The sequence below is a fragment of the Mesoplodon mirus genome (assembly GCF_964341445.2).
Source record: "Mesoplodon mirus genome assembly, chromosome: X".
Taxonomy (NCBI): domain Eukaryota; kingdom Metazoa; phylum Chordata; class Mammalia; order Artiodactyla; family Ziphiidae; genus Mesoplodon; species Mesoplodon mirus.
Window position 1 is genome coordinate 38946280 of NC_138981.1, and position 25625 is coordinate 38971904.

Below are 25625 nucleotides of genomic sequence, written 5' to 3' on the forward strand. Positions count from 1 at the left end.
CTGAGAAGAGCCCGGATTGTGACCAGTACTGTCACGGGAATGACTGCCTGGGCTTGGCATCAGGTAGATTTAAATCAGTCCTAACACAGCCCTAATCAGCTCTTGGGGTTTCTCCCTCCATCCACGGTGTCTCTGGTTTGGTGGTTTGGTCACCCTGCTGTGGGTCCCAACAGAAGCAGTTTACTCAGCACTTTACTAAGTTGTATAGTCATCTGGTTACCCACAAAGGACAACATCAGAGGAAAAATCAGCATTGTTTAATAAGAGTAGGTGGGAGGGGAGGGTGACACCCTAAAAAGAGTATACAAATGCCTTCTCAGAGTGGTCCTTCATAGAGGAGCTGTTCCGCTCAGAACACATCCTGCCAGGGCACAAAGCAATGAGGCCATCTAACCGACAAGAAGCAAACTTGATGGTATTTTTTTCAAGGATCTCAGGTTAATAGAACCACTTCACACCGCGACAAACACTCTCATGAAAAACCTTCCACTGACCTCTAGCAAAGAGTCAGAAGACCCCCCACCCCAGCCTGAATCTCCTCTATTGGAAGAATGTGACCTCACGGAAGGGTGATGAGATGGTTAATGTCTCTAAAGCAACAAGGACATGGTTCTCCTGTGCCAAGGGATACAGCAAGAGGAAGGAGAAAGCACAGGTGCACATTAGTGGCCCTTGGGTGCAGAGTATTTTGTTGTCCTGCTAACTGATAGTCATTCCTGGGCCTTTGATGTTTCAGTGAGCATCTAATGGATTATAAAATCTAAAAGATCATCACCTTGTAAACCTGAACAAATCTATAATGAAATGAAGGACCCGAAGGCATTTAATTATTGAACACATAAAAGGAAGTATATTTTAAAAAAAATTGGTCAAACTGTCCTGTTAGTTATCATTTTAAAGGAATTTACAGGGCTGTTATAGATTATTCTTTTGGAATAATTCAGTTCATAGCAAATGCCTAAACTGGTTTCTTCATTGCACAGTATATTCTCTTAAAATGGGTGCTTTAAAACAATTACATACATATTAAAAATCCTCATTTCTTTGCTTAATTAAAACGTTAATACTCTCAGACAACACAGATCTGAAATGGTGAAACCAGCAATTCCCCCTCCCACCTTACAACAAATTAAATTGAGACAAAATTACAAACACATTTCACTACATGATTGATTATTATTAATAAAAATCAGTTTCTTTTTGTTTGTTTTTTATAAAGTTGCCCGAAATGCAAGGGATGTGCATAGGTTTACAACTTAGTCATAATAGCATTTTATTCTTATTCCCCTGGGTGTGCCCCGTGAACGGAATGTACTTTGCTGTAGATTACAGATTGTTTTGTCCAACACAGACACACCGACAGCATAAACGCTCGCGACTGTCCACATGCATTAAGAGTCAAGACCCAACTTCAAATCTCTAAAAGGTTTACAGGGTGCTTCAAAGAGACAGTATCACATTATCTGGATGTTACATAAAGGACTTAAAACAAATATTGTTCTAAAAAAAAAAAGAGGAAAAGAAAGGCCTTTAAAAATTTATGAGTTTTGTAATCACTAGACTGATTATTTCAAAATAAATAAAGGAAAGAAAGATATTCCAATCCATAAAATCAGACTCTAAAAAGAATGTAGTGTTCCAACCCCAGTCAAGGTAACAGAATCATTGTTTATTATTATTAAAATAGATTATAGAAAGCAGCATCTATTTTGTGCAGTTTTTAGGGGCCTTGGAAATAAAAAGCTATGATTTCCAAAAATATAACATTCCAAAGGATTGAATAATACATACATTTAAAGATACATTTTATTAAAGTTTAGGAGAACTGATTAAAAAAGATACTGTCTCTTTAAATTAGTGTGTAATTGTTTTTCTCCTCCTATCTATTCAGACATGACAATAATTATAAATGTAGGTCACACTACAACTAGGTAGTCTCTAGGGACCACGACCTGCTGACACAAGGCCGATAACAGAGGCTTTTCCATGTATGAGGTGGCTCCCAGTTATGCGGCAGATATCTGGGGAGAGGCCTAATAGACCCAGGAGACCGGGACCCACTGCGGGGCTGTGCACACGAGCTCCACGGCTTCCTCCAGATGTCTGATTGTCTCATCGATTTCATTGTTGATAATTGTGAGATCGAAGTAGTGTGCATATGTTCTCTGTAAGATGTCAGACTCCTTCTGCAGACGCTGAAGAGATTCATCCTAAATGGTGATGGGATGGAGGTAGGGATGGGTGTGGGAGGAGGGAAAAGCAAAGAGAAAAGTCAGCCGGATTTTTTTCTCGTGTCACATTTCTGTCCGTCCCAATGTCAGAAACAGTCAAGGCCAGACCTTGATGTGCCACATCTGGGCGTGAGGCCAAGCCCGCTTCGTGACAGAGGAGATGACGGTCCCCGGGATGGCAGGGTCACAGAACTACGGCTTGCAACCACGACTGCTCACCATGCAACAGGGGGCTCCACGCCAAACCAGACGGACCAGAGGAAACAGACACTCTTCAGCAAACACATCACCCCACCCCGGCCAAGCAGTGTCTGCCCCGGGGTGAGTGGGGACAGACTGTCAGAGTCGAGCCACTCTGTCCTCATCCTCTGACCCAGGCCCGCCTCGTCTCAAGCCACTCTCCTGTTTGGTGTGGGGGTGGGGGGGCTTCAGGGGACGGATGAGGTCAGAGCCCTGCATCCCCTTCCCTTGGTCCTCTGCACTTGCTTGCACCAGGCCCCAGAGCCCAGCTGTGTTTGCGCCAAGAAGCCCCTGCCTCTGGACAACAAATTAAGTTGTATTTTTCTCTATTCTACTTAGAGGCTCAATATGTTCCAGGAATTCAGTTACATATAACGGCCCTCACTCAACAGCAGTGGATGCCAGAGGCAAAGCTTTTTGGATGTTACAAATAATGGATGAAATAAGGCCATTTCCCAGATACAACGGCAGCTGGCATCTGATGAATCCCCTCGCATTGGTCTGCATTGGAAATGGCCAAATATCACTGTTCATAAGTACTTACATCTCTTATGGAAACAACTCTGAAGGAAAAGCAGCTACTGAACTCTTCGCGGCAGTAAAGGCTTTCCCTCAACTCCTGCAGCACACTACAGAGAGCCTCAGGATGGCAGTTCTTTCAGGATGGGGATCCCTTAAGGGCCACCAGAAAGTCTGCCTCTGCATCTTCACGGGGCAGATCTTGTTATGCTGAACTTTGAATGGGCAAGTTCAAATTTGAAACCAGGAAACTTTGTGAGTCAAAGTAACCGACTAGATAGCTGAGCTGTTGGGTGGAGTCTGAAATATATATAGATACAATTAAATACCTGTTTATTTGATTAGTATCTCTCTCCCCAACTAGAGCTCAAACTTGCCTTGCTGTGCCCAGCACTTGGCATTGTGCCTTATACATAGTAAGTGCTTAATAAATGTTACCAAAAGAACAAGCACTTGGCTGACTAATACTGGCCATTATACGATTTGATGACTGTTAAATCTATAGTCAAGAGACAGAGAAAGTCTACTAGGAAATGGGGGCCCATGATGACAGAGACAGATTTCCAGAGAAACTAAAAGGTGCGGTGCCTTCAGGGACTTGGGAGCTGTTGGCACCCACTGCTGGCTTAGGAGCCCTCCTCTTCTCGGAGGCCCATCTGTTCGTAAGAGACTCTTCTGATGAACCTCGGCCTGTGGGTGCAGCCCTCTGGCAAGGGGATTCGAGGTGAAATAATAACACTCGATTCCATCACAGCACCGCAGTGGGGATGACAGACACCAGAAAAGTTGGGGACTCAATCTTTTCTATCAGGACACTCTGAAATGAGAGTGTCCTAACCTGCTTTGTCATCTACCGGAATTTCAAAGCAGGACGTGGCATGCTTTGGATGTTAGGTGTTAACTACTTCAGTGTAGATAAGACCTCAGTTAATCAACACCTTCTAAGGTCATATCAACACACTTTCTGCTTGCACTTAAAAAGCATAGTATTTTCACTGTGGCTTTACAATGAACACAAAGCAAAAGCCCCATTTTAGGAAACATGCATTCACCCAAAGACAGGAGTGCTTCCTACCAGTACGAGAAGGAGCAATTCCTACCACGTCACTCTCCGGGCTAGGGGATTCTATTGGAATATACAGTCCTGGGTGGGCTTCAAGAACCACTAGCAGAGCTTATAATTTGCTCAGAAAGCTGGGCTGATGAAAACATTCAAGAAAATTTATGGCTGAGAGCATCAAATTTTTAATGCAGTTCTCGTCACACACAAAAAATAAAGCTCCCTCTTAAGGATCTTATAAGATGAAGCCATGTTTGTCAGTTTCTTCCTCTACAACAGCTTGTCTGCAGGCTTGACTTACACGTGAGCAGGGTTTAACTCAGTGAAAACAAAATGCCTTTATTCTAACAGCAAAAGCAAGGATTCGTGGGAACAAAATGTCTACATTCTAAATCTATGAAAGGAGACGAGGCTGTATTTCACCACCTCCTAGCTGGTACTTACAGGCAATTTTCTGCACCATTTTGGCAGCTATGGAAAATTAGTAAAAGGGCAGGAAAATAGGCAAAAACAAAAACAAAGCAAAGATGATAATTCAAGAAAAATACATGGTAACCAAAGGATAAGAGCTAACCACAATGTGGACTTTCAAACACGTCTGTGTATTAAATAAGATGGAGAAGTAGAATTTACCAAGGAATACATCTTTTGCAAATGAAATGACAAAAAATGACTGAAAAATATGAGTGACATAGAAATCTAGTTCTTTAATCTTCCTTAAATCTAGATATTTAATTTTCCTTAAAGTGAAAATCTCCAAGCCTTGATTTTACTGTCATAAGCTTGGGTGAGTCTAGGTCACTGTTAACTGGACAGTGCCAAGAGCGTCCTGGTGATTTCTAGACCCTGCAGAAGTGATGGCCTTCAGGAAAACTCTGTAGAGTTTCCTCTTAAGAATGAGCCCTACAGCACATAAGCAGCAATATACTCACCAGACACTCCAAAACTACCTTCTTATCTGCCCAGCAATAGAAGGCTGTGTAAGCCAGCCTGGTTCTAGAGGGTGCTGCCGACCCTCGCGGGCACCATCTCCGTGGCGGCTGCTGACTTGAGTAGGCCTGAGAGGGGACAGAGCTCATTTCCAGGTTTGGTAGTCTCCAGGGGCCTGGGGAGAGATTCTGCACGGGTTCCACTCCGGAGGCTGCCTAGGGGAGTCCGGGCAGCCCAGCCAAGGAGGTGGATGCCTTATAGTTCTCCCCAGGCAAGGCAATTCTTGGCCCAGAGCTCTCAGCACAGTTGCTATCAGGAGAGGAGGGGCTGGCAGCCCCTCAGGGCGGGAGCCGACCCATGGATAAGGCCCCAGGCAGACTGCACTGGAGACTAAAGCTTGCATTTGCCTAATGATTCTGATCTCAGAAGAACCACACCTCTCTGTGGTGTGTAATAATTCCTACTCCTGAAAGAGGACCTCAAGCTCTGGAAATCTTACTGGCCAGCATGGAAAACAAAGCAGAGCTTCATTTAGTTGTCTTAATGAGATGGGGCTTTGCTCTGGAATGCACAACACAAATGCATCCTTACTCGGGGGGAATGCTGATTAGAGGAAAATCTGATTAATTCTTACCTCATTCAAACCTGGAGTGATAGTTGGTGCGGCAATAAAAACAACAAAAGGAGCAAACTCTGCAGTTCTCAGGACCTTCAGTGCCTGTGTTAAAAAAAAAAAAAAAGAAAGAAAACTGAGACTTAAAAGGAGAAATAACTAATGCAACATTCAAATGAGTTCACAGAAAATTATACAACTGGAAAAGCCCTTGATTCAAATTTTTGGCAAGATATTATTAAATTTACCAACTTTATAAATAACTTATATTACTTCTTTTCATCCAAAGGATGGACAATAGCCATTGACAAATAAAAGCTGACAAACTGGACGTTTTTCTTATGAATCTCATGAATCAATCCGACTTTATTTTTCTTCAGAAAAGTGAACACTGATTATGTTGGTTAATGTTCATTTAAACCTGGTTATTAATTGTAGCCTTAATTTTAATTCCTAGGAAATGCATTTTGGGGTAGACTCGGACCAGCAGGGTGGCTTCAGCACTCATCCAGAGCGCACTACACCACATTTCAAATTTCAGATTGCTCATGAGGAGAGCAAATCATGGCCACTGTGACCGTGAGGGCTGTGTTCGCACTGACACAGGCCTTCTGAGTTGTCCCGAGGAAAGCCCCCTCCTCTGTGGGACTCACAGGGAAGGGACACCCTGTCCAGGGATGGAGCCTGGAGCCACTATAGAAGCCGTATGGCTGTGAGCAATTTGTAGGCCCATGAGAAGATGCCGCATTCAAGGGAGAGGGACCTCTGAGGCCCCTTTCAGTTCCATTCCAAGGTATCAGAAACCTCTAACTGCAAGCTACTAGTTTGCACAGACATACTGCAAAGCCAGCATCTGATGCTGTGGGAGTTGATTCTGGTAAGGGGTTGCTGCTTCTGCTGCTCCCCTAGGAGAGGACACCCCCCAACCCCGCAACAAAACCCAACATAGGCACACAGTTCACAAGTGACTGACATGTAATTAATTCGTATGCGTCAGGGTAAATATCTTGCTGTCCTTTATATAAGAATTTAACATGTCTATTCTGTTAGCCACATAGTTTGCTTTGTAAATAGCCTTTCAATTGTTTGCTTTGCCCTATTCCTCCCTCTTGTGTCTGGTTTGCTGTAGTAGCAACTTGGGTGACCTGCCTCCAGTTTTGCCGCTTTCCAATCCTAGTAAACCCCGCCACTAGAACAGTCTTTCGGAAATGCAAATCCCATTCCATCACTCCTCCACTCCAAGCCCTTCAAGAGCTCCTTCTTGGCCTTGGGATAAAATGTAGCCCCCCGAGCATAAATGTCAGATCCCTGCCTCATGAGCTGGCCCACGCTTACCTTTCTGTCCCCCTTCCCTTCCATGGACTGGCCTCGCTGAAGTACTTTCAGTTCCAGGAAGGGCCAGCCTTTGTCTTCCTACTCCCTCCGCCTGGACATTCCATCCCCTCATCCCCCTCCCCACTTTCCCTATTGCTTGGCTGAGTGTTCTTTCTTCTGGAAAGTCCTTTATGAGCTCTGAGCCGAGTGAGGCGCCCTGCCGGTATGCTCCCGACACACCCACACTTAGGCACCTGCCACCTGGAAATGCAAGTGCCTGGATGCTGGCGGCTAAGCTTCCTGAGGGCAGGGGCTGCGTCTTGTTCAGTTGTCCTCCTCCTGCCCCAGGTGGCACCTGGCAGAAATAGTCTTTTGATCAAACAAAAATGTAAAAGCAGTACATATAATTCACACAAAGTCTATTTTGCCTTTTGAGGCAGGTTTGACTAGAGGGCACTGTGCTTTCATGGCTGAAGAGAATCTCTTGGCCTCTATGAATATAAAGGCATGTAAGAGGCAAATTGGTTGGTAAAGGTTTTGACTTTCCTGTTTAGTGCAAGGTTCACTTTTCCTAGGATTATGTTTCTGAATTTTATTTTTTTACTTATTTTTATTGGACTATACTTGCTTTACAACGTTGTGTCAGTTTCTGCCACACAGTAAAGTGAATCAGCTATATGTATACACACATCCCCTCCCCTTTCCCACATCCCACCCAACTAGGCCATCACAGAGCACCAAGCTGAGGTCCATGTGCCATACAGCAGGTTCCCACTAGCTATCTGTTTTACACATGGTAGTGTATTTATGTCAAACCTAATCGCCCAGTTCATCCCCCCCCACCATGTCCACACGTCTGTTCTCTATGTCTGCCTTTCTATTCCTGCCCTGCAAATAGGTTCATCTGTATCATTTTTCTAGATTCCACATATATGTGTTAACATACGATATTTGTTTTTCTCTTTCTTACTTCACTCTGTATGACAGTCTCTAGGTCCATCCACATCTCTACGAATGACCCAATTTCGTTTCTTTTTATGGCTGAGTAATATTCCATTGTATATATGTGCCACATCTTTCTTTATCCATTCATCTGTCAATGGACACTTAGGTTGCTTCCACGTCCTGGCTATTGTAAATGGAGCTGCAATGAACATTGTGGTACATGACTCTTTTGAATTATGGTTTTCTCAGGGTATATGCCCAGGAGTGGAATTGCTGGGTCATATGGTAGTTCTATTTTTAGTTTTTTAAGGAACCTCCATACTGTTCTCCATAGTGGCTGTATCCATTTACATTCCCACCAAGAATGCAAGAGGGTTCCCTTTTCTCCACACCCTCTCCAGCATCTGTTTGTAGACCTTTTGATGATGGCCATTCTGACTGGTGTGAGGTGATACCTCATTGTAGTTTTGATTTGCATTTCTCTAATGATAAGTGATGTTGAGCATCCTTTCATGTGTTTGTTGGCAATCTGTATGTCTTCTTTGGAGAAATGTCTGTTTAGGTCTTCTGCCCATTTTTGGATTGGGTTGTTTGATTTTTTGATATTGAGCTTCATGAGCTGCTTATAAACCCTGGAGATTAATCCTTTGTCAGTTGCTTCGTTTGCAAATATTTTCTCCCATTCTGAGGGTTGTCTTTTCCTCTTGTTTAGTTACAGTTTCTCCTTGTGGGGTAAGGGAGCCTGGCACATTGTTTTACCTGCCCTCAAACTGCTTTAATTGTGAAAGTCACAGGCTCAGATTCCCCATGGGAGAAAGCTCTTCAAGCTTCTATATGTTCATTTTTGAAAGAGGCAATTGGCATTTCCTTGCAAATCCTTTTGTGACTGAAGATTTTAGCAAGGAACAACCATCATGAAAAAGTCTGTGTATAGCTCAATTGAGCTTAACAGTGATCTTCACTTAGAACTGTCCTTTTTGTGAATATTATTTTGGGCCTTTTTCTATCCTTCCTGTGCTCATAATTCAGGTGACTCCAGGGTCAGTTGAGACATAAGGTTTCCTCATCATCCCACATCCACCCAGAGCCACCTTCTGGGCAACTTAGATGGGGAAAAAAAAATCCTGAGGCACAGTCCCTACCCTGGATTCCATCCCTGAAGCTACTCTGAGTGCCAGATGGAAGTCCACACAGCCACAACCCACGGATGAAGTCGAGAATGCCACCCCAGGCGTGAAATGGTCGTTTCTCCACTCAATGACTGCAGCCTGATAGCCACCCAATTGTCTGAGTATTTTCAGTTCTAGCCTGCTGTTCTATTCTACAGCAGAAAACACACAACTCGGCAACCGTTAGCTCCCTGCGGATTACCCTTCTCTGCACGGCATTCACGCCCTTAGTTTTTATCCACGAAGACACGAAGGTCATTCTGCACCTACTGCATGAGACTGTCCAGGAAGACTGTACTCACCACACCACCAAATGCCTCTTATGTCTAAGAATCAGGTTATATTCCTTTAGTAATTAACTCCAAGGAAAGAACTGACATACTTCTATTAGATGAGAATTATGTGATCCGTGACGTTCTCCTTTTTGTCCTGGTTGCCAGGAAGTTCAGAGCCAAATTTCATGTTTATCACAGTAACTACAGTAGTCTCTGAGGTTAGTACTGAATATATTTGCTTCCTCCTCCTTTTCATGGCTTTGAGTTTCTCTCCTATATTATTGTACTTTCAAAGATTATAAGATGCCTAGAATCCTGACTGAGATTTTCTTGCCTAGTCTCCCTCTTATCTCCAGCAGAGTCACCACACGTCCTCATTTTTTTCTCGAAGGCCTCTGTCCCCATACCCTGCTCTACTTATCGGTCTCAAGTGGGGGCCAGTTTTTTCTTTGTGTGTGTGTGTGTGTATGTGTGCAGACTCAGCTTGCCTGAAGTTCAGGAACAGGAAATGGAATTGCTTCACAAGGATTCCCCTCCCTCAGGCCACTAATAGGTGGCTTTAAGATGATCTCTAAAACCTCTTCCTTTTTGACTTTTAAGATGAGACACAAATTTGTTAATATTTACAGGCAAATATCTCTTTCTGAATCCCAGAGAGGGGAGAGAGAGTCCAGAAAGATCACTGAAAATGCACTGGGTTCAAACAGCCAAAGAAGCAGTAATTTAACATTTAAAGTTCTCTTTTGGAGATAAATTGATTTAATGGCTCATCTATGGCCAATAATTGTCAGGTTACTACCCTCAAGGAATAAAACTCATTTGACCAAGTATGTAAGAAGCAGACATCTTTAAGACTTATCTGTTTTTTTGCAAAATTAAAAAGGGCAAGCATCTGAGTCATTTTGCACAAAGATCTAAGGGTTTAAGGAAGAACACAGTGACCCCCAGAAACAATCTTAAGAGAGCCAACTGACTTCACAAAACAGCCTCTAGTTCAAAACATGGCTGTTGTTTCCAAGCACAGATTCCTAACAAGACTGTACCTACCCCTTGATGACAACCTTTCCCTCTGGGGGCAGAAGCAAAGCCACAAATATTCTGCTACTGTCAACTCTTTAATGCTGCAAATGGACAAATCAGAATAAAATTAAAATCTAAAATTGTTTTGATTACACACTGGAGCTATTATAGTTCCAGCTTTAGGGACATAGATTATTTTCTGAGCCATGGCTTTATGAGAAGTCAGCTCTGTAGCTTTTCTCAGGTTTGACCACCTTACAGATTTTTCTAAATGTTAAAATAAAGATTTAAATTGTACTACTACATACATACAAGGCACACCAGCTTAAGGATTAAACAGGGTTAACTCTTCTAGGATGGTACAGTGAAAGGAGTCTAAGATTTACTGTAAAAACAAAACAAAAAAAAAACCCCAAATCCAAACCAAGACTGTTCAAGTGAAAATTACGTTAAGCCTTGGTTTCTTCATCCTCAAAAGTAGATACTGATGTCTCTATCTCGGTGTTACAAGGATTAGGTAAGGAGTACTAATGCTTGGCAAAATATAGAGGAACACAATCTACTCTCATTATTTTAAAAGAAGCCAGGTTATTCATTTTCTTCTGGTTTAAAGTCTTTAGGATAGTCCCTTAGGTTTAAAGTTGAACCACAACATCTTATATAGTATAATTAGACATGTGTTTGGTTTGGCCTCAACTAACTAAAATTAATTAAGACGGCACAGACTAAATGAGCTGGCCCTGCCCGGCGCCGCCCTCCCCGTGCCTATCCCCAGCCTGAGGCTTGGCCCCCTTCGCCCGTGTCCATCACTCTGTGCAGAAATGCCGCCAGCATGTCAGACAAGCTGCCTTACAAAGTCGCTGACATCAGCCTGGCCGCCTGGGGATGCAAGGCCCTGGACCTTGCAGAGAATGAGATGCCGGGCCTGATGTGCATGTGGGAGATGTACTCGGCCTCCAAACCACTGAAGGGCGCCTCACTGCCGGCTGCCTGCACATGACCGTGGAGACAGCTGTCGTCATTGAGACCCTCGTTGCCCTGGGTGCTCAGGTGTGGTGGTCCAGCTACAATATCTTCTCCACCCAGGACCATGCAGCAGCTGCCATTGCCAAGGCTGGCATTCCAGTGTACACCTGGAAGGGTGAAACGGACGAGGAGTATCTGTGGTGCACTGAGCAGATGCTGTACTTCAAGGACCATGATTCTGGACGATGGTGGTGACCTCACCAACCTCATCCACACCAAGTACCCACAGCTCCTTGTCAGGCATCCGAGGCATCTCCGAAGAGACCACAACGGGGGTCCACAACCTGTACAAGATGGGCCCGCGTCATCATCATGGAGATCGACCCCATCAATGCGCTTCAGGCTGCCATGGAGGGCTATGACGTGACCATCATGGATGAGGCCTGTCAGGAGGGCAACATCTTTGTCACCACCACGGGCTGTATCGACATCATCCTCGGCCGGCACTTTGAACAGATGAAAGATGACGCCACTGTGTGGAACATCGGACACTTTGATGTGGAGACCGATGTCAAGTGGCTGAATGAGAACACTGTGGAGAAGGTGAACATCAAGCCCCAGGTGGACCGCTACTTGTTGAAGAACGGGCACCGCATCATCCTTCTGGCCAAGGGCCGGCTGGTCAACCTGGGCTGCGCCATGGGCCACCCCAGCTTCGTGATGAGCAACTCCTTCACCAACCAGGTGCTGGCGCAGATTGAGCTGTGGACCCACCCAGACAAGTACCCTGTCGGGGTCCGCTTCCTGCCCAAGAAGTTGGATGAAGCAGTGGCTGAAGCCCACCTGGGCAAGCTGAATGTGAAGCTGACCAAGCTGACTGAGAAGCAGGCCCAGTACCTGGGCATGTCCCGTGACGGCCCCTTCAAACCTGATCACTACCGCTATTGAGAACCAGGCCTGCCCTTTGCCTTCCAGCTGCTGTCCTTGCCTGGGTCCCACCTCTCCTCCCAAAGAACAAATGGCACCACCTTTGAGACTGGTTTGATAATGTTCCCCATCAACTCCCTGGGGCTAGTCACTCAGTCTTTGGCCTCTGCTGCATCCCTCATACTGTTCCAAGTGTGGCAAGGGGAACTGAGAAGTCCCTCCTCAAGCCCTGGTCATGATGGAGGTACACGGGAGTTACCCACAGGGAGCCATGAGCTCAGGGGTTTTGGAACTGCTCACTCAGTCAGTCCTTCCTTAGGCTGGAAGTTGGCGGTGGTGATCACAAAGCCCATGCACTTTACCATCCAGGCCCTCACTAGGCCTATGGACTGTATACCCATGTTCTTGGTTTACAGGCTCATCGGTTCCTCAGCCCATGACAGATGAGAAAGAGCTATGTCAAAGGGTGTGGGGGAACTGCTGGCGTTTGAATGCTCCTGAGAGCCCGGCTTAGTGCTTGGCATTCTCTTAAACCTCAGAATGATGAGGTTGGTACTTTTAGTCCCTATTTTACAGGGGTTGGAATATATTGTTAAGGGATAGCCAAGAAAGGACAAGAGAAGTGACAGCCAGAGGTTGAGAGGGGCCAAAGAAACATAAAAGTAACTTGATGGTTCCCATCACAACTCTGGGTCAAAAAGAGATTAATTTGGTTTATAATGTCAAAAGAGAGCAAGCAGGTGGGTTAATAAAAATTTTGGTGCCTAAAAAAAAAAAAATGAGCTGAACCCCAGTGTTAGGTGGGGCTTTCTATGGTCCACACAGAGTGGGAGTGGTGTCAGCAGTGAGAGGGTTTTTAAAAATGCCACATGGGGGGCTTCCCTGGTGGCGCAGTGGTTGAGAATCTGCCTGCTAATGCAGGGGACACGGGTTCGAGCCCTGGCCTGGGAAGATCCCACGTGCTGCGGAGCAACTGGGCCCGTGAGCCATGGCTGCTGAGCCTGCGCGTCTGGAGCTTGTGCCCTGCAACAAGAGAGGCCGTGACAGTGAAAGGCCCGTGCACCGCGATGAAGTGGCCCCTGCTCGCCGCAACTAGAGAAAGCCCTCGCACAGAAACGAAGACCCAACACAGCCCCCCCCCCCAAAAAAAATGCCACATGGTACTTCTGTCATAGACAGTTTTTGATGAACACTGAGGAAGGAATTTCACCCTTACCAGCTTGCCTTATTTGGATTCTTAGCTCATGCCACGATGCTTAGAATATAGCAAGTACTTAATACACGCTGGTTGAGTCAAACTGTCTGTGAGGTACAGTACAGCAGGTAATCAAATGGGCCGGGGTGGGACAAGGGCATGGAGACAAGGTCCTAAGGAGAGAGCCTCCCTGGACCAACAGGGATCTGCCTGACAGCAAGTCAGTCATGGCCACGGGCATCCTGAAGGCAGGGTGCGGGCCTTGTCCAGCCTGGGGAGAGAGTGGGCTGAAGGCAGAGAAGCCCAAGGGTGAAGCCCAGGCGGTGCAGAGTCTGTGGGCACCTGCAGCTGGACCGCTGGATGCAGTGGCCAGTGTGAGAGCAGGACTAGGCCTGGAAGCACTGGGCAGGAGAGCCTGGGACCAGAGTGGTCAAGCAGACCAACTAGAGGAGCAGGATCCGGGTGATACCTGACCCCAGGGCCACGGGCTCTAAGAGGCTCAGGCAGAGAACAGGATCCCTATCTCTCCCAAGAGATCACGGTTCTGAGGAGGGGACAAAGGAAGCAGGAGAAAAGAATGCAGTGAGCCCTCCAGCAGACAGGGAGCAGGGAAAATGCCCAGGCCGGGCCGAGGGGTGTTCTGGTGCCCAGTGCCACACGTGAAAGTGACTGCTGTGGGCAGCCTGATAAGGCCGAGAGAAGTATCCCCCGCTCAGCAGTGCAGGGCACAGCATGGCTGGGCTGGGCTGGATGCCAGGAGTGGGGCAGCAGCAGCAATAGCGGCGGTGGCGGTGGTGGCGGCGGTAGCAGGTGAGGCAGAAAGCCCTGGAAAGTGGACTGAGGTCATGCAGAGGGGGTCCGAGGAGCCCTGCAGCTAGCATACTGCTAGAGACATTGCTACCAGCAGAAAACGACGTTCAGGTGAAGACCAGTGTGGAACCCAAGGGGAGGATGTCGAAGACCAGGACCAGGGTTGAGACTTTTCCTCTAGCCACCCCTGGCCAGAAGATTTTTCCAATCCCTAGTAAGGAGGGATTAGTAGTTAAACAAAAATCCATCTGCATTACACATCATATATTTAGTTCTATAAAGATCCAAGTTCATTGTTAAGTAAACTGTATAGTGTTCACCCTAATGTTGCTTTCCTCCCCAGCCCCTTAACCAGATTGCAAGTTCAAGAACTCCATCAGGTGCTGTGACATGGAAATGGGTGAAGCCACTCGCCCTGATGTTAGGATCTTGGAGCCAAGTAACTGAGCCATCAGGCCCCAAGTCACACAGACCCTGGCTAAGCTGGTTCCATCCTCCCTTCAGGAATGGCTAGGGGACCAAGTTTCATACAGTGGCCCTTGAACAGGGATCTTCCCTGCCTGGGGTAGCCAGGTAAGCCCCCTGATGAAACGGAGCCTGCTTGAGGGGAGCTGGTCTACCATTTCAGCAGGTGGTATACTGATTCTATTTGTAACTGATAAGGGATTTTTGGCACAGGTTGGTCTTAGAAACGGCAGGCCTGGGAGTCACACAGGCATCCACAAGCCTCTCTGGTAACCTGCCCTGATGTCTACAACTCCCAAATCCTTCCTACTGGACTTTGAGTCCCACTTCTTCTTAGTTTGTCCTCAGAGATGAAAAATAGCTTGTTAGCATTTTTGATGTAAGGCCTTTGGCTTTCTCCTTTTCAAGTTTAACAATTTCTATCGCTTCTAGCGTAGGACGTATCTGCACGTCATCTAATTGTTTCTGTGTCTAGCTCCGAGTCCTCTCCAAGTTCTCCATATGCCTCCTCGTTTTAGCTCAGGGTCAGGCATCATCCCTCAGTAAAGTGATGGCAAAGGCTAAGAACCACCACGGGTCTCTACCCCTGCTCTGCCTGGCATCCCCCGGGGCTCGCTCATGCTTGCATTCATAAAGCTGGTGCTGTATTTCGGACCCAGGCCCCAGGATCAGAATTTCTTGCTGGCGATTAATATAAGATGCTGGCAGAGACTCTGATGGTCTAGTGTGAGCTGTACCAAGAGAGGAAAGATGGCTGCTGTGTTAAAGTGCCAGAGTCTCATCCTGAGTCAGATTACTGTAGCATTTCTGGCAGGCACAGACCCGACTGGGCACTTTATTGAGCTTCTGAGTATAACGAATCTCATAAGAGAACAGTCTCTACTTCTTAAATACACTGTGTGTGCCCTGAGTGCAACGATTAGTCAGCTTGCATTCTAGATGGTTAACTCATGGTGCCGTCATTGCTGATACTTTCCCGTAGCTTACTATTAAATTATTATGTGACCTGTGATGTTCTGATGCCATTTTTAAATTTCAGAACCTGAGCTTAGCATGCAGGCAGGACGACAGGGTGCCAGGGTTGGCTAGGCATTACCTGAGGCTCCACGTCCAGTATTGCAATCAGCCCTTGCTCATGGATCTTCCGGATGGTCTCCAGTTTTGTCCCATACATTGCATCCTCGTGGCTGCCATACTCCAGGTACTCATTATTAGAGATGTCTTGCATCATTTGGTCATGAGATACAAAGTAATAATTCTTTCCATTTTCTTCATCTTTCTTTGGAGGTCTGGTGGTGTCTGCAAAGTTACATGTCAAGAGAGGTTTAAAAGGCTGAGCTTATGAGCTGATGCTCCCAATGGACCTACCGAGACTCAATCTCCTCTTAAATGCTATGGATTCTGTAGTATGTCTCATGCCCTGTTCCCACCCCCAGTAGCTTTGTAGAACTAAATTCTAGAAGTCATATTTGTTTATGTGACATTGGACCACAGTAGTTGGTTAGTTGTTTGGTTTGGTGAATCTTTCTGTGTTTAGATGAGATCTATTTCATCCCTTCATGGGTCACCACAGGGGAAAGACACTAAATGACCCAGGATTAACATAACTCACTCTATGCCTTAATGCAGTTAGGTCTTAAGAGAAGGAAACAAGAAGAGTTAAAAAAAAAAAAGGAAAAACACATATGGCTGTTTAAATTTAAGTAAATTAAAATTAAATAAAATTAAAAATTCAGTTCCTCAGTCTCACTAGCCACATTTCAGGGGTTCAATACCCACATGTGGCTAATGGTTACTGTACTGCACAGTGCAGATATCTAATGCTGTCATTATGAGAGAACGTTCTATTGAACAGTGCTGGTATACAGCATCATGCAAAAGAAGAGTGTCAGGATACAGCAAAAGGGATACCATATTGAAAACATAATGACCGTAGCCAGATATGGCCATAATAGTTAGGAAAGACCTAAAGCAGGAATTGGCAAACTAGGTCCTGTAGGCCAAATACGGCCCACTGTCTATTCTTGTAAATAAAGTTTTATTGGAAAAGAGCCATGCTCATTTGTTTACATATTGTCTGTGGGTGCTTTCACAATGGCAGAGTTGAGCAGTTGTGTCAGAAACCATATGGCCTTCAAAGCCTCAAATATTTGCTGTTTAGTCCTTTACAGAAAAGGTTTGCTGACCCCTGACCTAAGCGAGTGTATACTAAAATATCTGCCAATAAGTCCTAGTTCTGTGGGATACTAATAGGACCAGGATTCTGCAAAACACACTTTAGGAAATGTTTTTCTAGACAAGCCAGGAACAGCAGTTTTAGTTTTCTTTCTCCCTTTGCTTCTTTCCTTTTTTGAGCAAGAACAAATTCATGCTATTCTTTGTTGTACATGAGTCCAAACCCAGGGGGAGTTTCCCCTCTCCTGCCCCAACTAGACTGTAGAACTGCCAAGTGCTCATGGACATCAAAATGTGGATGTTTTAAAGAAGAACCTGCTTTCTCCAGGCACATGAAAAGTTGAAGAAACAGCATACTATGTTGATGCTGTCCTATCTTCGGTCATTTCAGTAGGTAAACATATGCTATGTATACACCAAGGGTCAAATATTACAGCAAGTAGACATGATTGGGGTCAGCAATAACACACTTTAAAACCAAGCTAGTTAATTGGCCATTTAATAACATGGAAGTTCAATTGCTTATGTGATCAAGAAGAAACTAAATGTTAGCGAAGCTAGCTGTACTCATGATCTAGACATAAGGAGAATTAAAAGAACATTTTAAAGCGTTTTACTAGAAAACTCCAGTGGTACCAACTGAAAGAATATTTGATGAATTTCTTTTTTTGAGTAAATCAGACAGGGTTCTGGGATGAGAGTGGTCTTATGAAGCCTCATAGCTCTCTAGGATGTAGAGAAAACAGTAAATGGTGCTGACATGGCATTGGAAGGCCCTACAGGATGGAGCAAATCTTCCCATTTTTTCCTATTGCTCTTTTTTCCGATCAGGGATTGAACCCAGGCCCTCGGCAGTTGAAAGCACAGAGTCCTAACCACTGGACCGCCAGGGAATTAACTCTCCTGTTGCTCTTAAAAATCATTCTCCTTTAGCTCTTCCCACCCCGAACAAAGCTCTAACTGCTAAAAAGCTTTTGGGATTCAAATTTTAAACTTTGGAATAATAATAATAATAATAAAAAATAAAATAAAATGATGGTAGCAAGATGGCTATTATCTATCCAGTATCTGCTAAGTGTTCATATGATCTCAAATCCTCTTTATTTTCCTGGAATTACTTCATTTTGTAGTTGAGGAAACAAAGGGGACAAGAGGTTAAGGATAAGATATAGAAAATAAGGGGAATAAAAATATTACAGATTTAAAATTCTTTACAGTAAACAATGGATAGCACACTGGGTTTTAAAAGTGATAAAAGTCAACAATTTAGGTACAGATTAAGGAAAATATTGTTATATCAAAGAAAATTATACTATCATTAAAACCTATTTTTCTGAAGAATAATTCATCTGGGTAACATTTATGGCATATTGTTGGAAAAATTAGATTACAAATAGACTGCACGAGCCCAGTCTTGTTAAACAACAACAATGATAACAACACACACACACACACGACGTGTTTGCACCAAGAGAAGCCTGGAAGGGTGTATACAATACAATATTGAGAGTGAGGTTGGGATTAACTGTTAACTCATTTTCTCCTTTGTTCTTTTCTGGACTTTCCAAATTTCCTATAATGAACAGTTATTACTTATGTAATCAGAAAAAATATGTAAATTACAAGATTAGAAAAGTACTAGGAAAAATATACTTAAAGGAGAGTGAAACATTGCTTACGTGGAATAGGGTACGCAAACCGGTCTGGGTGCTTTGTGATGAGGGTGTTTTTTATGTGTCTTCTCCCAACACCATGTGCACCTATGTCATTTTTTAAAAAGGAAATTAAAAATTGATAATTGTTAATAATATTCATAAAATGTTTTGAAGATGAAAACAAGAAAGCCACTTATGCAGTTAAACTTACCTAATAAGACTAGTGTTTTCCTTTTGAATGCTGTCAGTTTTACTACTTCTTCATATGTAACAAGATCTAATTGATCAAACACTAAAATGCAAAGATTTAGAAAGAATATAAATTTACAGAAGGAATATTTCATGTATGTAAATTATAATTTTACTGGCAAAACCAAAATTATAGTAAAGCCATGTCTTAAAAAATATGAATCCAACTTACGATATATAGCTTACATGTAATTTAAGTCATATAACCTTTTGGGAGAAAATTTCATTTTTAAGCCCATGAAAATGCACTTTAGAACCAGGGTCATCCAAAGATATGTTGAGCACATGCATAAAAGTCCAGTTGTAAAAGATGCTGCATATCTTTTCATGCAGTATCCAACAAATCATATGAATTCATTCAAAACAACATGCTGTTCATATTTTTGCAATTCTAAGAAATCAGCAATACTAAAAAGAAAAAGTCTGCAGACAGTGACCAACATGAATGCAACTAAAGTTAACCAAGAAAGAGGCCAGCTAGATTATTTCTAGGGATGGATGAGAGATGCATGGACAGCTGGTCTTTAACTTGATGTTTCTTTCTTTCAACAGAGTTGCTGAAGGTAGCATGCTAGACTTCCTTCAAAGTCAAGTTTTGCAACTATGATTTCACACGCTTTGGAAATGAGCATCTCACAAGTTTTACTGTAACCCAGCTATCCATTCAATGGAAAGTCTTGGGTATGTAAGTAGGGGAACATGCTTCCCTGGGCCCCAAACTTTGTCAGCCTGTGTGTGGTAAGTAAGTTAGGACGGACAGAATGGGAAGAAGCATGAAGCAGAGTCTGAGCTTGGAAACTTTTGCAAAAGGGGAGTTCTCTAATCATTACAGACTGAGAAGAAACGCTTTAAAAAATATTTTTTTGGAAACCTGCCTCTTCACAAAACTATTACAAAAACTTTCCCAAGAGGATGACCATCCCTGTTGAAGTTTAAGGTAGTCCAATTCTCACAACACATTTGAAAATTCTCACAAGAAGGCTAAAATCACGTGTGTATGTTTCCCAGAATATTTTTCTGTGTGGTACTACCCATATGTTGTCAGGCACACACTGAAATTTCTTTTTTTAAAGAATATTGAATAAGCTCTGGATTTTAGACGGGTTGAAATAAATTCCATGAAATTGATTCCATGGTGTAATAGAGGAATCTAAGATGCTTCAGTCAATCATTAAGAGAAGCTTCTACTCCCTGAAACAATATGGCCAAATGCTTTTGAATATCAGCTCAGTCCTTAACATTTGTGTTCTTCCCAGTAGCAAAGAACCTTAAAATGCAAAAAAGGATACTCTGGAATGCAACAGATCAGAAACAAACAAACGAACAAAAGTTATCATTCCCAAAATACTAAAAAACAAGAAATACAATATGTTAAAATAAGGGTTAGTGCATGTTAATGGGTATTTGTGCATTTTTTGGGATAACTTGATTGCATAAAGGTTGACTAAAAGACTTAAAAGCATATTCTCTAGCAACAGCTAAAAACCACAAAATGCTTTCTGTGTTTAGAATGGCAGATTCACAAAATCAAAATGAACATGAGGTTGTCTGCGTGGCGGAGCTAGCTAGTCATGCTGCAGTGGTAATGGAGTGACGAAGAGTTGCAAAAATAAAAGCAGGAGAGCTTACGGCATTGCTTTTTATACCTATTGCCCTCTGAGTGATATTTTCATCAAGAAAAGTATGCTTATGAAAGAGGTCCATCAACAAGCTGATATATTTTATTATATAGAAATAATCAAGCATCTCACAAAAGAGCAAGATGATGACACAAGTTTTCTGAATGGTATACACATCTCTTTCCCTCTACAGAGCCCTGACTCCAATCCTACTGAATTGTCATTTTTTTCGAACATATAAGAATGAGTTAGATATCAACAATCAACATGACAAATGAACAGATATGTTACACATCAGTATCTTAACCATATACGAGTAGCATGAAGAGGGTACTCCAGTCTAAATGAAATCATCACGTAGTCATAGGGTGGAGAAACAATAAAAAAGGATATTTTAAAATACGACATACAAAGAATATAAGGAGAACACTTAGAGACTGAACTTTTAAAGGTTTTAAGTTGTTTGCTGATTTAAAAAAGGGACTTAATGAAAGGAAACCGTCAAAAACAAAGAGGCACAGTCACTCAACAGGTTACTTACATGCACAGAGGCCATTGGGAGTAAGACAGCATGAAAAATGTACAGGGGTCATTGAAATATGGCTTTTAATATATTAGTAAAATAAAAGTATAATATGCACAAAAGAAACTTTACCATGCAATATTCTAAACATGAGGCAAATAAATCACATTAAGAAACAAACTCACTTTAATAAAAATTCAACAATATCCTTATATAAAAGCCAGTGGGTTTTATATACTAGCATATGCATACAAATTTTGTCTGGGAATAGTTACAAGAAACCTTCAGGGAGTGTAGGTGTGGAAGCCTTTTGCTTTTGATTCTGTATCTTTTCTAATTACGTGTGCCTATTACTTTTACTATTAAAAAAATGTCAACAGGGTAGTGAGATTATGGGCCACTTTTTGTCATCTTTAGAGTTCTCTGTATTAAAGAAAACAAAAATAATAGCTTTTTAAAGTCAACAGTACTAATTTGTGGTATTAAACATAATTTAAACACACCTATGAATGGTATTGTAGAAATCTTCTATGTTTGTATGTGTGTATGTAAATGGGATTTCTCAGGATGTTTAAGTACCACTGCTCAGGGCTCTAACATTAAAAGAAAATGAATCAATGAAGAGTTTTAAAAAAAGTTTACATTAATAACTTGATCTTAAATTGATTTTGGAAGTCCTAGGGCTGAGGAATCTCAGTGCCTCAAAGAGTATAGTTCTTCTAGAAGCATGACAGTGCTTTTTGCATCAAATTTATGTGGCTAAAAGTCTTTCATGCATTGCAGAAAATGTATTTGCTGTAAACGCTACACACACCATAATGAAATCTATTCCCAAGGCTTCAGAAATACTGTCTGGCATATTGTCCTGACTTCCTGGTAAGCTACTCAATGTTCATGACACTTTTGAGTATTTAGATACCTGTTCTCCAGTAAAATCTTTTCCATAAATAAGCCTTTAACATTGATTCCATATCTCAGTTGGAAAAGCTATCTTCAAAGTAGCTTTGAAGTATACTAGTATCTTCAAATACTGTACAAACCTCCACTTAGATAAGCCATTGTACACGGTCACACTGGGCCGAGTAAAGTGGGCCTAATGTTACCACATCCTCTGTTCTTTCAAGAAAAGGCAGAAACCCAGATTTTATGTTAAATATTTGATTTTCAAATGTGATAACTAATTAAGATTATTTTAAACACCGTGTGTATATGGGAAAAATAAAATTTATTTATGGGTCACATTCAGCTAATAGACTGCCACTATACAATGTGAGAGGTAGGCAACAGTTTGAACAGAATTCTGCTTTAACTAGACATGTAGAATTTCCTGGTGACATAAAATGGAAATAATTAATTCTAGTATTTTATCATTTCCATCAGTTCTAGATATTGATAAAGTTCTCATCCTTTATTTTTACTACAAATGTAAACAACTTCAGAATTTAATGATAAGGTTTGGATCTTGCCAACAATAGCTGCTGAATTCTCAAAGATTTGAAGCAGGAAACAAAACGTATGCCCTTATTTTTTAAAAATTACTTATTTTTCAATGTATAAAAATCAGTTGCATTTTTTAAAACTTGAAGTACAGTTGATTTACAATGTTGTGTTAGTTTCAGGTAGGTGTACAGCAAAGTGATTCAGTTTTATATATATATATATATATATATATATATATATATATATATATATATATATATATTCTTTTTCAGATTCTTTTCCCTTATAGGTTATTACAAAATATTGAGTGTAGTTCCCTGTGCTCCACAGTAGGTCCTTGTTGGTTATCTATTTTATATAGAGTAGTGTGTATATGTTAATCCCAATGGCCCTTATTTTAATTTACTGAGGACTATGGGAAGATTCCCCCACTGTATTTTACAATCGACTTTTGAATAAGTCAGAAAACACCTTTCAGAAATATAGTTGTATTTGTGGCCTACGAACCCATTTGGCTAGTTCTTGGTATTAAAGAATATGATATTTCAAAGTTCTCAAAGCATTTGCCTTCCCAATGGAGGTCAACAGTATGTGTTTCTCTCTTTTAGAGCAATTCTTTATGTAGGCAATACCACATATTAGGATAAACTTTCATCATAGCTAAAAGCAGAACAGCTGATAAAATACTTGACTTTCCTTCCTGACAATTTCATCTCTTGTAAAGGCAAGGTAATCAGTAAGTAAATGGTTCTTCTGGTCTTTATAATTAACAAAATGTAAGAGTTGGTTGGTGATGGGGAAGAATGCTGAAGAGATGGTGGCAGAAAGGACATGCCAGGCAGCATATTCTAGAAAGTCCAGGGAAAAAGCCAGGCATCTTCTCCAGACCAGAAAAACTAATAGGAGAGCTCATGAGTGATGATTTTGTGTGGGTGGGAATCCTAACGATGACATTCTGACTAGACAGTCACAAATGAGCCTAAACACAAGTTCTGTATAGAAACTTGAGTGGCCCTGCAAGGACCTTATAAAAAGCTCAGATTTTCTACCAAAGGAGGCTCTCAGGCAGTGACAAATACTGACATAGAGAAGGAACTGTGGGCATGAGGAAGGCTCTGAGGCCCGGAGGACCACTGCTTAGGAAGATGCTGTGGATAACAAAAAAGTGGTGGGTCTCCTCTTAGTTTTAAGTTTACAAGAACTTAGATAGATCCATGGTTTTGGATAGGAGGTGTTGTGTTTAAAGACGACAGAGAAAAAGCAATTCTATTCCATGTCTATGAGGTTCCTGCCTTCTCTAGCAAGGGTGATATAGCCTTCAAACATAATGGGCAATGTTTACCAGAGATAAAGCTTAAGATAAGGGACAGTAAATGAGTACTTGGCTTCATTAAATGATATCCATTTATCAGGCCCAGCAATGAAATAACCTGAGATCCACTGAACTTTAGAATTAGAAAAGATATCCTTCATTGACTAATCCAATTCCCTCATTTTGAGGCCCACAGGAACCAAGTGATTTGCCAAAGGTGCATGGATACACAGGTGTGCTAATTTCCGGTCCTAGCTTGGGCTGGCTGTTAAGCTTACAGGTGCGTTTGCAGGACTACCAAGCACCACTTGTGATGAATCAGAAAGAACAGGGACAATGGAAGATCAGTGGTGCCCCAGTGGTCAAAGAATGGAAAAAGTTAACTGTGGAAAACACTGGCCACCAGATAGGATGCTGATTCTCTGGCAAAATTCTTAAGTGAACGATTCAACGGACTCTTTGTCAGAATTTAGAGAGTCTAGTTTTTCAGTTAACTGGCTTCTTATTTTTCCTCAGAGCTAAATTAAAGAGTGTTGGCAAATTGAATACTCATGTCTACATGCCTTCCATCAGTAGAATATAAAAAGCTAAGGATGAATTGACAGCCTTATTGGCCATTTCTTTGCTTTTCTAGGTTTAAATTAATTTTAATGCCATCTATATATCATTTAAAATCATTGTAAAAATTACAAGGTTATACATATGTATGTAATGTCAACAGACCTTTTGAGCCTGTTAGAAGCTGATGGAAATAAAGGTGATTATGGAGACTTGGCAATAACCACTGACATTTTATGTTAAACAACATTCTGCCGCTACTACAGTGAATTTCTTCAAATAGTACTACTGGAGCATTTATAATTAGTTTTAACTAATTATATTTAACTAATCTACTTTGAATATTTCTTCCCTTTATAAAACAAAAAAAGCCATTATCAGACTAGTGCTCTGTAGTGGTATATAACCAGAAATGATACCTTTTATTGGAAATAAAAATGTGGCACACTGTAGCTATCATGATGGGAAAGATTTCCTTATTTAACTGAACCATTTAAAATTAAGCCATGTGGTCACTCACATTCATTCCACATTATACAATACTTCAAAATGTTTACTTTTACTCTCTGATCAAGAAATGAATCATTCAGAGTTTCAAAATAATTTTTCCTAGTGAATGCTAATAAAATATAACGTTCTACAGAGGGAAATGCATTTCATATTTGTCAGAAATATTATACTGTCAAACTGGGTATGCATGATTGCATTCACTTGATTTTCTTTGCCATATGTTTGAAGTTTGGAGTTATTTCTGAAACCTTGGGAACTAATCTAATGCCAATGTTGGGGCTTGCACTTCCTCAGAAAAGTTCCTTATAAAAGGAGTCATATTAAGAAGTTATTGAAAATAAGTAAAACCCACTCTACATCATCATGCCTTTTCGTTAACTTAAGTTACATCCTGTGAGTCTTCTGGGAATTCTACTGCAATGACAGAGCATGCTTTTTTGGTATTCATTTCAGTTCTTAGCAAATGAGTGAATATTTTGACTTAAGTTGAATGCAAGCTTCCATACAGACAAACATACCATGAAGGGTAGGCCAAGATAATGTTCTTGGTCTTTTAGGGGCTAAGAAATACCATGAAGGAAGAAGGCTAGTGACAGGAACTGACCAAATTAAGTTAATATCTATCTAATGTCATTTGCACTCTTTAAAATCAGTCACTGAACCATTTGCAGCACAGCTCTCTGTTAAGAGTGCACCTTTGCCCTTAGAAATGTGGCACAGGGCCATGTCCAAGGGCCAGAGAGGAGCCAGGAGTGAGAGTATTTGCTCAAGACCAATCTCAGCAAGGAGGCAAGAATCCTGGCAATTCAGCAAACTCTCAATCTCTCATTTCTCAGGGGAGGACTTAATGTACTGGGTTCTTTGAGTTCCAGAGAGTACTGTTTCCAAATAGCATTTTCTTCCTA

General features: G+C 42.1%; 1 protein-coding gene and 1 pseudogene across 8 annotated transcripts in view; one reads left to right on the forward strand and one right to left on the reverse strand.

Moving 5' to 3' along the window:
- Positions 1 to 822: 822 nt before the first annotated feature.
- The window catches only part of CASK (calcium/calmodulin dependent serine protein kinase), a 391985-nt gene continuing 367182 nt past the window's right edge, over positions 823 to 25625 (reverse strand). For all 7 annotated transcript variants that reach the window (XM_082609734.1, XM_082609732.1, XM_082609729.1 and 4 more), the window contains 5 exons: positions 18721 to 18801; positions 18534 to 18614; positions 15776 to 15978; positions 5615 to 5698; positions 823 to 2210 (listed from right to left, as the gene is read on the reverse strand). In XM_082609734.1, the coding sequence (XP_082465860.1) occupies positions 2034 to 2210; positions 5615 to 5698; positions 15776 to 15978; positions 18534 to 18614; positions 18721 to 18801 (626 nt within the window). In that variant the 3' untranslated portion in view covers positions 823 to 2033. The remainder of the gene's footprint in view (positions 2211 to 5614; positions 5699 to 15775; positions 15979 to 18533; positions 18615 to 18720; positions 18802 to 25625) is intronic.
- On the forward strand, positions 11103 to 13022 carry LOC309797110 (adenosylhomocysteinase-like; annotated as a pseudogene). The gene has a single exon. The product of its transcript is annotated as an adenosylhomocysteinase-like (transcript).